The following is a 12,007-nucleotide window of genomic DNA, read 5'->3' as shown; positions in this document are numbered from 1 at the left end:
ATGAATGTTACATCTAATCTACACGATATTCATAAGAGAATACAAAAAAAAAAAAATAAAATCCTTAACTTTTTTCTTCCATGGCTGATGATATAAAGAAAAGGCATCAACAATTTTTTTTAAAAAAAAACTTTCTGAGATAGTTAAAATTTTATTAGTAAATTTCAACAAAAGGATATTAATATGCTTAATTTTCTATTGTATGAATTCTTTAGCTAAAAAGAAAGAATGATGGTCCTAGGAAAGTCAAATGGTCCTAGGAACTTCTACAAACTCACCCTCAATTTGGATGAATATTAAAAAATCCCTATTCCCCTAGTGGCTTTAAGTACCAGCAACAAAGCAAATATTTTCTTCCATTTCTCTAGATCACTAAGGTTGCTATAATTATACTTCTGACAAGAGGCAAAACAAATTACAAAAATAATGAAACATTTCACTGTCATTAAAGATTAAATATGAGCTCGCTAATCAACTGCTGAAAATACCCATACATAATGCAAGGGACAGACTGGTCATTGCAGATTGCTCACTGAAGTGGGGGTGATGCAGAAGAAGAGGGAAAAAAAATCACAATGGAGCTGAACAAGACTGCATCAGTAGGAAAAAAATATATCCCCAGGGCTTTTTCAAGGTCAGTTGACTAAGGCTGGATGAAAGTGCAGAATGTCTCAAACACCCTGAAAGAAAAAAGAAAAGGAAAGAAAATTACCTCCAGCAGCAAAACAAAGTCACAGTCATTGTGGTCCCTAGTGAAGGAAGTCCCTCAAAAGAAAGGGAGTGGTTTGAAATTTCTCCTTTAATTCATCAGGTTTAAATGATTATTTTTTTAATTATGCAAAGCACCAGTGAAAGGATTTAATTTTCTAGTCTACTTGCACTTGATTCACCCAATGGTCTATCTGCAGACATATTAATAGCTTGTTGACTGACACCTAGCATGCTGTGTTCTCAGAGATAGTCAAACCTGGTTCATAAATAACAGCATGCCCAAACAAATATTGTTGTCCAACTGCACAGTTACAGTGAGGACTTCAGCAAAGAGCAGCACAATTTAAATGAAAATACTGTTTGAAGATATTATGTAATAACAATTAGGTGTTTTGTTCAAAGAATAAGAAGGAAGCATTCTGAGATTTATTGGACAGTTATTTTTTTCCTCTTTGAAAATCATACCAAAAAAGAAAAAAAAAAAAGAAAATCATACCAGGTGAGGATGAGGTAGGGGATCTAGAAATAGAGGGATGGCTTTACATGATTTTTTAACATTATATTTCTCCCCTCACCCTCTATAGGAATGGAAGTAGAGAGCCCAACTGAAATGTTTGTTTTGTTTCTACTACATGTAAGGTATGGGGTTACAAATATGAAGAACACAGACCTTGGACTTGATAAGTCGAGTATAATAGAGATAATAAGGCAAATATGTAAATAGTATTTGTCAGGGGTCTGGACCTGTCATTTAATTTGCAGGGAATTCTGGTGGGAGAGAATTGTATATCCATACACAGGTAATTGGATGGCAAGTTATAGTGAGGGGGAGAATTCTTTAAGCACATACAGTGTACCAAGGAATGTGCTAAAGGCTTCAAAAATATTATCTCATTTGATCCTTACAACAATTCAGAAAAGTAGGTGGTATATAATACCCATTTTGCAGTTGAAGAAACTGAGGCAAGAAATTGGTTCAGGATCACACAGCTAGGAAGTATCTGAGGTCAGATTTAACTAAGATCTTTCTGACACTTGGTTTTCTACTTCCTATGTTATTCTCATCTTAGAGTCTTAAGAGTGTTAAGGATGGGGAAAATGACTTGCTTTGTCACCCACCCAGCTGATTTAACTAGTGTCAAGAAGACCAGAGTGCAAATACCTACTAGCTATTTGATTCTGAACTCATGTGCCTCAGTTTCCTCCTCTGCACAATGGGGATTATAAGGAGTCCCCACTGTCCAGGGCTATTGTGAGGATGAAATGAAATTAATAATTGTAAAGTACTTGGTACAGTGTCTGGCACATAGCAAGCATTATATAAATATTAGCTATTATTATTATTACCATGATTTTGATTACTGTTATGTCAGAGGCAAGAACTGAATCCATCTGCCTCTTCCTGACTGCAAGACCAGCCTTTTTATAGATGGACCATCACTTAGATCCAGAGTTGTAAGGGACCCTCCTGGCCATTTAGTCCAGTGGTCTCACTATACAGTTGAGAAAACAGCCACAGAGAGAGGGGGAGTGCTTTCCCCAAAGATGCAGGGCTATGAATTCAGATCTCCTGGTTCAAGCTACATAGTATTTCTTATTTTAAAGACCAAGAACAATGTAACTTGTGGTGTGTTAAGAAGGGTATTAAAAGCTATGATTATTAAAATTAAGGAGAAATTGCTTTTGGTTGAAGAAAGCTAAGAGAGCTTCCTGGAGGAAGGATGCATCTAGGTTTGGAGGATGGGGAGAATTCTGAGGTGAGAGGAAGGATAGGAAGAAAGCATTCCAAGGCAAAAGTGCTTCTGCCTGTAGCCTATTTCCTTCAAATAGACTGGAAGCTTCTTAAGCTGTTACTCATATTTATTCTATTTTTACTTATTTCTAGGACAGCTGGGTAGCACAATAGTGCACAGAGTGCTGGTTCTCCTCAAGTTCAAATCTGGACTCAGACATTTATTAGCTGTGTGACTTTACTCCATTTGCCTCCGTTACCTCATCTGTAAAATGAGTTACAGAAGGAACTGGTAGGAATTCCACTCCAGTATCTCTGCCTAGAAAACCTCAAATGGGGTCACAATCAGACATGACTGAATGACAACAAAGCTTTTTTCTACCACTACAATGCCTAGAATAGCTTCCTATATATAACACACTCAGTGAATTTATGTTGAATGAAATTCCATATTTAATTATACTAATTTTCAAATATCTCATGTTATAGGGGAAAGTAGAGTTCAATAATTAGCTTTTGATTCTGTGCTATTTTTAAAGTTTTGTTTTGTTTTTAATCCACTAACCTGGAGATTAGTATACCAGGAAGATGAGGCATTATGAAATAAATTAATTGGCATGGAAATAAGGATTGAGGGCAGGAAAAGATCCCTGTTAAACAACTAATAAAATGTATTTTTAAAACTGCTGGCTTTGGGTTTTGAATTATTGTTATTCAGCAACATTGAATTGAAAATCACAGCAATCTTTCTCCTGACATCACCACAGGGAGGAGTGACCTTCATTTGGAATTCTTGGGGTTATAGATCTAAATGCTCTACAAAAAAAGTCTCACTTTTTATTTACTCTTCATTACTCCTCCTAAAAATAGTACTATGATAGATAGCATTAAAAAAAAAAACTAAGTTAGCTGCTTTTTTTTTTTTTTCCATTTGAGGAGTTTGCTATCCAAGTGCTAAAAGAAAAATGGGAACCAAGTTGGACAAATGGGAAACTTACAAAAGAATCATAGGAACACCAATTTAAAGCTGGGAAAAAACTTAAATGTCACTAAGCCCAACTTTTTCATTTTATAGGTAGTGAAAATGAGGGCCAGAGAATTAAGTGATTTATTTGAGATTATACATTGACTGAGACAGGATATGAATCCCCAGGTTCTCCTGGATTCATTCCAATTCAGTTCTTTTAACATTACATCATACTGCCTTCTGACTTCTCTGAAACACCCTAACTAATGCAATAGATAAGGAAATACAGGTTTTTTTTTTTTTTTTTTAACAAATCAACAGGTATTTAATAAAGTACTTATTATATGCTTTTGCTGTGCCAAGTGCCAGGGAAACAGAGACAAAAAATAGTCCTGAATTTCAATTCTGCATTGACAAAAAAAATACTCAAAACTGAACTAAAATCAAAAACCTTCATTTTAATGATACACCAAGTAATTTGCTTCTATGATCCAGTAATGACTCTAGCCTTGACAGAAGATCTTCTGTGATAACTATTGTTTCTCTGTTAGCTTTTTTTTGTTTTTTTAAATAGTCTCAGTAGATTTAAATTGCACCTTTTAACTCACATATGCAAAAATGTTTGTAGATGGCCTTTTTATAGTGGCAAGGAACTGGAAAATGAGTAGATGCCTATCAATAGGTAAATGGCTGAATAAAGTTATGATATATGAATGTTATGGAATATTATAGTTCTAGAAGAAATAATCAGCAGGATGATTTCAGAAAGGCTTGGAGACTTACATGAACTGATGCTGAGTAAAGTGAGTGGAAATACATTGTACATGGCAACAAGAAGATTATGTGATGATCAATTCTGATGAAATTGGCTTTTTTCAACAATGAGATGATTCAGGTTAATTCCAATAGACTTATGATGGAGAGAGTCATCTGCATCCAGAAAGGGACTATGGGGACTGAATGTGGATCATAGCATAGTATTTTCACCTTTTTGTTGTTGTTTGCTTTCTCATTTTTTCCTTTATGGTCTGATTTTTATTGTGCAGCATGATAAATATGGAAATATGAATAGAAGAATTGCATATGCATAATATATAATAGATTACTTGCTATCTAGGTGAGGGATAGAGAGAAGGGAGGGAGAAAAATTTGGAACACAAGGTTTTGCAAGGATGAATGTTGAAAACTATCTTTGTGTGTAAAAATGTGTGAAAATGAAAAGCTATTTAAAAATAAAAATATTTTAAACCGAAAATCAATCAATCAATAAATTGTAACGTTCCTACAAATGACGGGTTTACTCATTCCTCACAGGCTACCCCTGATGAGATAGACATTTGTCCTATTTTAATATAGGTGAAAGCAAGGCAGTTGGCTAACATGGCAAAAATAGTCTGGTAAATCAAGACCTCAAACTCATGGTTATTCATGACGTTGGTCTTATTTTATTCATTTGAATTACCTTCCCTGTTCCCCCCCAAGCAATCCCAAACAACTCTAAATATTCCCTATTTCCCTCCTAGAAACTAGGAGCTATTGTTGTTTATTTTTAAAGAAGACCTAAGACATCAGGAGGGTGTTGTCTTGACTTGCAAGTAAGTTGGATTTTAAAAAGGCAGAGCTGTGGGAAAAAGTCATCAGCTATGGCCCTGAAAGCAGTGGGAGACCGTGGCTTTTTAAAAGTAAGGTCTTTCCCAGGTCCAAGTTTGTTTGAGGCAACACCCATCCAAGTAGTTAAAGGCTCCTTAAATATTAAAGGCAAAAGATAGCCTAGTTTGTCTACATAAAAGAATCAATCTGGAAAGAGATGACCCCTCAGGGTTTCTAACTAGTATAGAAATAATTGCTATGTACACTCATTGGAAGCCATTAAAATCTAAACAATGAGCAAGTGAGGCTTGGATTGGGACCTATTATTGGCCAATCAGTGAGAGCTGGAGTGATTTGGGTTTAAAGGCATAGTCAAGTAGCTCCATTTGAATCTGTTTAAGAACTACATTTCAAGAAATCATAAATGAAAACTGGATGAGACAAAAGAGTTAATTGTTCTAATTTTGGAAAAAAAACCACCACAATGACCTAATAAATAAGGAAGAAAAAAAAATGCCCTCAAACCTAGGGAAAAGATAGAAAATATAATTAAGGAAGTTGCTACCAGCCTTCTCTTTCTTGACCAATCCAAATACCACAGGAATTTATAACATGATAGTCTCCCCACATACTTATGTTTTAATGTACTAGAACAAACAAATAGCATGCTAAACAGAGAAATTTATTTTGCTTGCCCGAATTTTCCCTAAATTAGCATGCTTTTAACATAATCCATAAACCTCATTCTAATTCCTCTAAGGTGAGATTCACCTCTAATAGATGAAGCTGTCTTAAAATAATGACAGTCTTTCCTTCAAATATTCATTTAAGTCTGATTTTCTCTCCATTTTCCAGTTCATCTAACTCTGCAACAATTTTATAATCTCCTATCCTTTTTATAGATTTCTATTTTCTCAATATCATCCTCTAAGCAAATACATTTGTTAATTTAGGGCTCATTTAAATTTTCAGAGCCAATCCAAGTATGTTTGGTTCATGTACAAGGTACTAACCAGATTCATATCTATTTCTAGCCTGACTGGGGCTTCAGAACCTTCACCCCTCCTGTCACCTACATGTGAAACATAGTGACAAAGACTCCAGAATTTTTTTGCCCGAGCTCTTTCAGAAACTTATTTATTTATTTAAAGTTGAATATGATAGGGAGCTTCTCAATAACAGTTTGTTGTTGGGGGAACAAAGGACAAAACTATTCCCTGAAATATTCATTTTCCCTGAAAGATTGTTCCTGGGATTGTTCTGCTTGACCAGTTATTTGTGGATGAAAGTTTTCTAGAACATCTTTTTAAAAGTTCATTTATTTTTGTTTTAGTTCTGGACACTGGTTGATGAAAAACAAAAAAAGAATCCTATATTCGAGGCAATCAAGCTGAGAATGAAGGGCAGGTGTCATTTTTCATTTTGATAAGCCAGTGTTGAAATCAGGCCCTTTTATCCCCTTCTTTTCCCTCAGAAGCTATTGTGAAATTTATAGTAATCACACTTCATACTGGCTGACTGCCCATCACAGAATGCCGAGTGAGTAATATCTAGGGAAAAGGCTACATTTTTTTTTAACAAATTCTCATTTAACTCAACTCTGAAAGATGATTTTTTGGGGAGGTGAGATATGGGGGGAAAGAAACTTCACACTGGCTGACTGCCCATCACAGAATGCCAAGTGAGTAATATCTAAGGAAAAAATTACATTTTTAAAACAAATTCTCATTTAACTCAGTTCTGATTTGGGGAGGTGAGGTATGGGGAGGGGGGGAAGAAACTCACCCAATCTCTATCACAATTCATATTTCCAAAACTTCCAAATTGGTGGAGGCCACTGGGTTGACTTCTGCTTTGTATCCGATCCAGAAAAGCATTATTTACCCTTAAAAACAATGAAAAATGCAAGTTAGTGGAAAGCTTGCTGCAGGCTTGGGAGATTTTTGAGAACCTAATGTGCTCTGTGAACCAACCATACAGATTGCTTTTTTCCCCTATAGCTTGGGAGAAATCTGTGGCAACCTTTTTTCCACATAAACCATCCTGACATGCTGATAACAGACCCCTACACTGGAACTGGTGCCAGCCTTAGCTCGGAGCACCAGGGCATAAATGCTGAGTTTTATACTCTAGCCAGCTTATGGCATCCCTCCCCCCCAACTCCAGCACAGCAATAATACTGCAGAGATCGCTATATCCCATCCCTCAGGGGACATCGCCTTACCAACTGGAAAGCTCAGGCGCTGACCCAGGATAGGAGACAACAGATGTGGCCATCTTTGGCTTTGGTACAGACCAAAGTTAGAAAGACAGTGGAAAGTGAATTCAACAGAACAAATGCATGATTCCAGAGAGCTGATGATGGAGCATGTTCTTCTTGACAGAGAGGTAATAGTCTCAAGGTGCAGAAATAAATATATTTTGAATATTGCTAAAGCAAGAATTTGCTTTGGTTGACTTATACTTTTTGTTGTAAGGATTTCATTTTTCTTTTTTTTTTTTTTTTCTCTTCCATTAGGAGAGAGAAGAGAGTAGGAGAAAGAGAAAACAGATTTTTTGTTCATTGAAAAAAGTACAAAATTAAAAATAATAAAATTTCAATATCTTCCTCAGAAAGTTAAGCTTGTCAAAAGGAAAGAGAAGGGAACTCAGGCTCACTTAAATAACAAACCAGAAAAAGATTTATTTTAATAGTATTAAAAAATATATAAGCATAGTCATAGTTCACATTGGTTTCCTAATTTTTAACATATAGTTAAATGAAAAAAAATAACTTTGGGGTACTTTTGAAGATTCAGAAATTTAATACATTTCACCTTGGTTCCTAATTGGTCTCACTTGAGTTCCTAATCCTTGTTCAGTCTTTTCTCTCTGGAACTTGTATTCCACTCCCTCTGAATCATAGTGTCACAGAGTGTCAGGCTCAGGTGTCAGATGAGCTCATTATGGAATTCTATCTAAAAGGTTTTGTAGAAGCCCCTGGAGGTCTCTATCCTGGAATTCAGGTCTAAGGTTTCTTCCATGTGAGACTTAACAGGGAGACAGCAACTGTCCTTTTCGACTTTAATAAAATTATAGCCCAGGAGAAAACCTCCCTTGGGCTCTCCCCAGATAAACTGCAGACAGCTTTTACTATTGTATTAAGGAGTGAAGACGGGGTAATTTCTTAAGCTCCAGTAATGAGGCCCAGTGGCATGAAACATGCTTTAATGACAGGATCAGCTGTTTAGAAAACCGATGGCTGGGTTTGTTATTCTAGAGGATTTCTTTATGGATTAAATTTGGATGTAGGATTTAATTATAACCAGTGCAAAGAGAAGAATGAAGGGGGCCGAGAAATCCACTCTCAGACCCAATAGGCAGAGTAGTCAACAGCACAGAAAATGAATTAAAAGAACCAGTGCCTGGGTTACCAAAACACACAGATGTACATTTCTACTACTGATAAGACCCATTTTTTGACAAAAAATAATAAAGTGACCCTTTGAAGATCTGGCCCACAGAAATGGAGCCTGTCTACTAAAAACTTGACCACTTTCTCTAAGGAGCTTAAAGGCCCCTCAGACACAATCCAATTAATCCTCAGAGTACCCAGGAGAAATGCAGCAACACACTATCAGAAACTGGTTTGTAAAAAATACAATAATAGGTTCTCTCCATTAGGAAGTACCTTTGTAAGAAAATGAAACATAGCTAAGAGAAATTTTACTGAACTGATTAGATATGTTTGGTTTTTGGCTCTAGTCATCCTGATTTATATCTTGCCACTGGATTGAGATCACTCTGGAGTAGAAAGTGAGGATGGTGACTTTGCACAGTTCTCCCTCACTTAAATCCAATTCACTTGCATGTCATCTCATGACTTCTTCCAAATGTCATGGCCTTCTTCAAGGAAAAGAACAAGCAGGAGACAGTCCATTGTATTGGTCTGTCTTATGCAGTAGGACCTTGGTTCCAATATGGCAGATTTTACTTATCCTTACATTAGACGATAAACCTTTATTGATTATTAATTTTCATATTTGAGAAATCTTTAGTCTCATAGAAAGAATATAAGAATCTACTTTTAATGAAAAGCACAACTGATGTAATCTTTTTAAGGTTTACAAAGCATTTTACACACACTATCTTCAGAACAACTCTGAAATAATACATTGTTTTATTTTATAGATGACAAAATTGAGACCGAGAAAAGGTAAGCAATTTGCTCAGTTACTAAGAACCTATAGAGTTCTTAAAATCTCACAGAGGTAGGATTTTAACCCACTTCTCTGCCTTCAAGTCTGGTGAACAAATCCTTACATTGTGTTGCTTCACAAAGTAGTCAATATGCACTACATAAAGGTCATTTAGAAGCTCTTGAAATTTCTGTTTGTAAAATAAGATCAGCCCCTCATTCTTCCCCTTTCTCCAACATTTTTTCAACTTCAGTGACAATGAGAAGGTTAATAAGATAAGGAGTCCTCAGACTTGCCATTCACCAGTCTCTTTCTGGAAACATTTACTATTTCCAATCATGAAAGCCACATTCTTCCTTTCATGGTATAAAGTAGATTTTGATGAACTAAAAGTGCCAAAACCACCCAGAAAGTGACCCGTGTTTAAGCAGACCTCTTCCAGATAATACTGTCAGCTTTCAAGTGAGATCCCTTGTCTGAGCATCGGTGTTATGGTTCAAGAATTAAATCAAGCCAAGTTCTGTTTAACAAATCTAAAATAAAGCACATTTCTTTTTTTTTTAATTATATTTTGAAAAATTTTTACCTGTGATCTCATTGCTTTAGACAACTGTTTAGATTCATTGCTTTGAGTCAACTTCATGTACCAGGGATGACCCACTTCATCTACCAGGGATGACCCACTTCATCTACCAGGGATGACCCACTTCATCTACCACGTAGACTTCATCTACCTGCCCTTCAAATTACAGTTTTAAAACATAAATAATTTCTTGCCCAAGGCAATGAAAAATTAAATTCTTGCCCAGGTCACTCAACCAGTTTATAGCTTAAGCAAAAATGGAACCAAGGCAATTTTAACTCCAACATCACCTCTCTCTCTACTACAATACACTACACTGGCTCTAAAAGCTTATGGTCTGCCTACCTCAAAAAAAATAAAAATAAAAATAAATGACTTGTTGGGATTTAAGATACCCACTTAAGTAATTTTTACTCCATCTTTGTCAAAGTAGGATTGAGTGGGTTTTATTTATCATTGAAATTTGAAAGCCCCCTGTTCTGGGGTTTAATAAATTAAACTGAAGGAGAATGTAACACAGTGGGAACTATTATTTCCCAAAAGACCTCATGAAGAGAAAGTCTATGTCCTGTGAGATAAGGCGTTCTAGGGAAATATTACCTGGACACACACACACATACGGGTCAGCTCAGGCTACCTATTAACTATGGCCCACATCACAAAAGCTCTGCAGACAATATGACCCCCAATGTGCAAAAATCAATAATATAGAATATAAAAAGTGAAGACAAAATCCCCAAATGTGTTCATCCTATTGTGATATTTCCCTAAAGCATTAAGCAAACTTTATAGTCAGTTAATTTCAGCAAGAAGGGCTATTTTATTAGCCAATTATACCTCCTCTGTTCACGTTGGTGAGCTTTTGTTCTTTCCTCTTCTTGCCACTGTCTTTTAAGTTCTAGTAATTCACCCTGAGAACAATAAAGTTTGGGGAGGGGGGAGAGAACAAACAAATGGTTTTTAATTAACATAGTTGTTCAGGAGACAACCAAATTAATTACATATTTAACCTTAACTGGTACAATATTTCATTTCAGAAACTTTTACTTAACTTCAGTTTTTGTGAGAAATTAATTTCTTACATAATAAAGCAGAAGCCAAAATAATTATGGTTCAGTCAAAAATAGCACCACTCTGTGACTTCCAAAATGTGAGATACAAAGCTAATGAGTACTGTTCAATAAAGCACAAAGCGTCTAGACACTCCAGCACGAGGTGACATCAACAGAGAAAGAAACATCTGCAGTATAAACTACATTCATTCTCTGAAATGAGAAACAAGTGTAAGGGGCATCTATCATCAGGCTTGCAGAAGTCTAATTAACCTCTCCAGGTGTGACCCCAAATCACTTCACTTTGCATTTTTCTTTCACCTTTTCCTGATGAACTCATACCAGCTTGCAAATGTTAGGCCAGATTTCATAGTGAACCAAGGTGAATAAAATATATTCGTCTTTGAAAATAAAGACTCACCTATTTCAGGTATGATACCTCTTTCAGACAGACCTCTAGGCTCCCTGGAGAGGTAATTTGTTGCAAATATGGGAAAACTTGACTAGAACTAAATTACTTGCTCCAGGCAGGCTGGTTGACTTCTTGGAAGTGGTAATTTATCTTACATAGGTGTGCATTTAACTTCTAAGAGAAGTATTTCACTTACCTTATTCCACTCTAGAACTAGTTCTAAAATCTTATTAATTCTCACAGCAATTTTGTGAGAAGATATTGAGCATTATCCCCATTTCACAAGAGGGGAGAATCCAAAATGATTTGGACAAAGTTAAAGGCTAAGTCAGTGGTGGAGTGAGGTAACTTCTTTTTTAGAAAGAATGCTAGAGTCAAATGATAAACCTGACCTTATAATCCAAAGGCACATAGGACTTATTTGATGAAAGATATATATTTCTTCCAAAAGTTCTAGGAGAGGAAGAGAAGGAGAAATCCACTAGTAAACTCTCAATGTCATGAATAATGAGAACAGTTCCAGCATGGTGGGTGGGTGATCCCATGGCATTCTAACAAATAGGACATGGCCAAGACTTACATGGAACAGGCAGATATAGATGAAGTTTGAATCATTTGAGGGAACTTCCAAATTGACAAGATCTTTGATTCATGTGGCATATATGTGTGCATACATTCCAGTGGATTTAAAATCCATTGTTCAAAAAGACAATCAAATAAGTCAAAAAATTAAAATCCTTTCTTCCCATTATGTTATTTGTATATTCCTATTATTGATATAT

The 12,007-nt window shown here is 35.8% G+C and overlaps 1 protein-coding gene across 2 annotated transcripts in view; it reads right to left on the bottom strand.

Moving 5' to 3' along the window:
* Nucleotides 1-427: 427 nt before the first annotated feature.
* The window catches only part of EPSTI1 (epithelial stromal interaction 1), a 100,095-nt gene continuing 88,515 nt past the window's right edge, over nucleotides 428-12,007 (bottom strand). Inside the window, exons 10-12 of one of the 2 annotated variants that reach the window (XM_074299173.1) lie at nucleotides 10,599-10,671; nucleotides 6,786-6,885; nucleotides 428-680 (exon numbers count right to left, since the gene is read on the bottom strand). In XM_074299173.1, coding sequence (XP_074155274.1) covers nucleotides 672-680; nucleotides 6,786-6,885; nucleotides 10,599-10,671 — 182 coding nt within the window. In that variant the 3' untranslated portion in view covers nucleotides 428-671. Of the gene's footprint in view, nucleotides 681-6,785; nucleotides 6,886-10,598; nucleotides 10,673-12,007 lie in introns of those variants that run through there. The other variant, XR_012487762.1, reaches the window with a different exon arrangement.

The sequence above is a fragment of the Sminthopsis crassicaudata genome, chromosome 3 (genome assembly GCF_048593235.1).
Source record: "Sminthopsis crassicaudata isolate SCR6 chromosome 3, ASM4859323v1, whole genome shotgun sequence".
NCBI lineage: Eukaryota > Metazoa > Chordata > Mammalia > Dasyuromorphia > Dasyuridae > Sminthopsis > Sminthopsis crassicaudata.
This window is presented reverse-complemented; position numbering and strand designations above follow the sequence as displayed.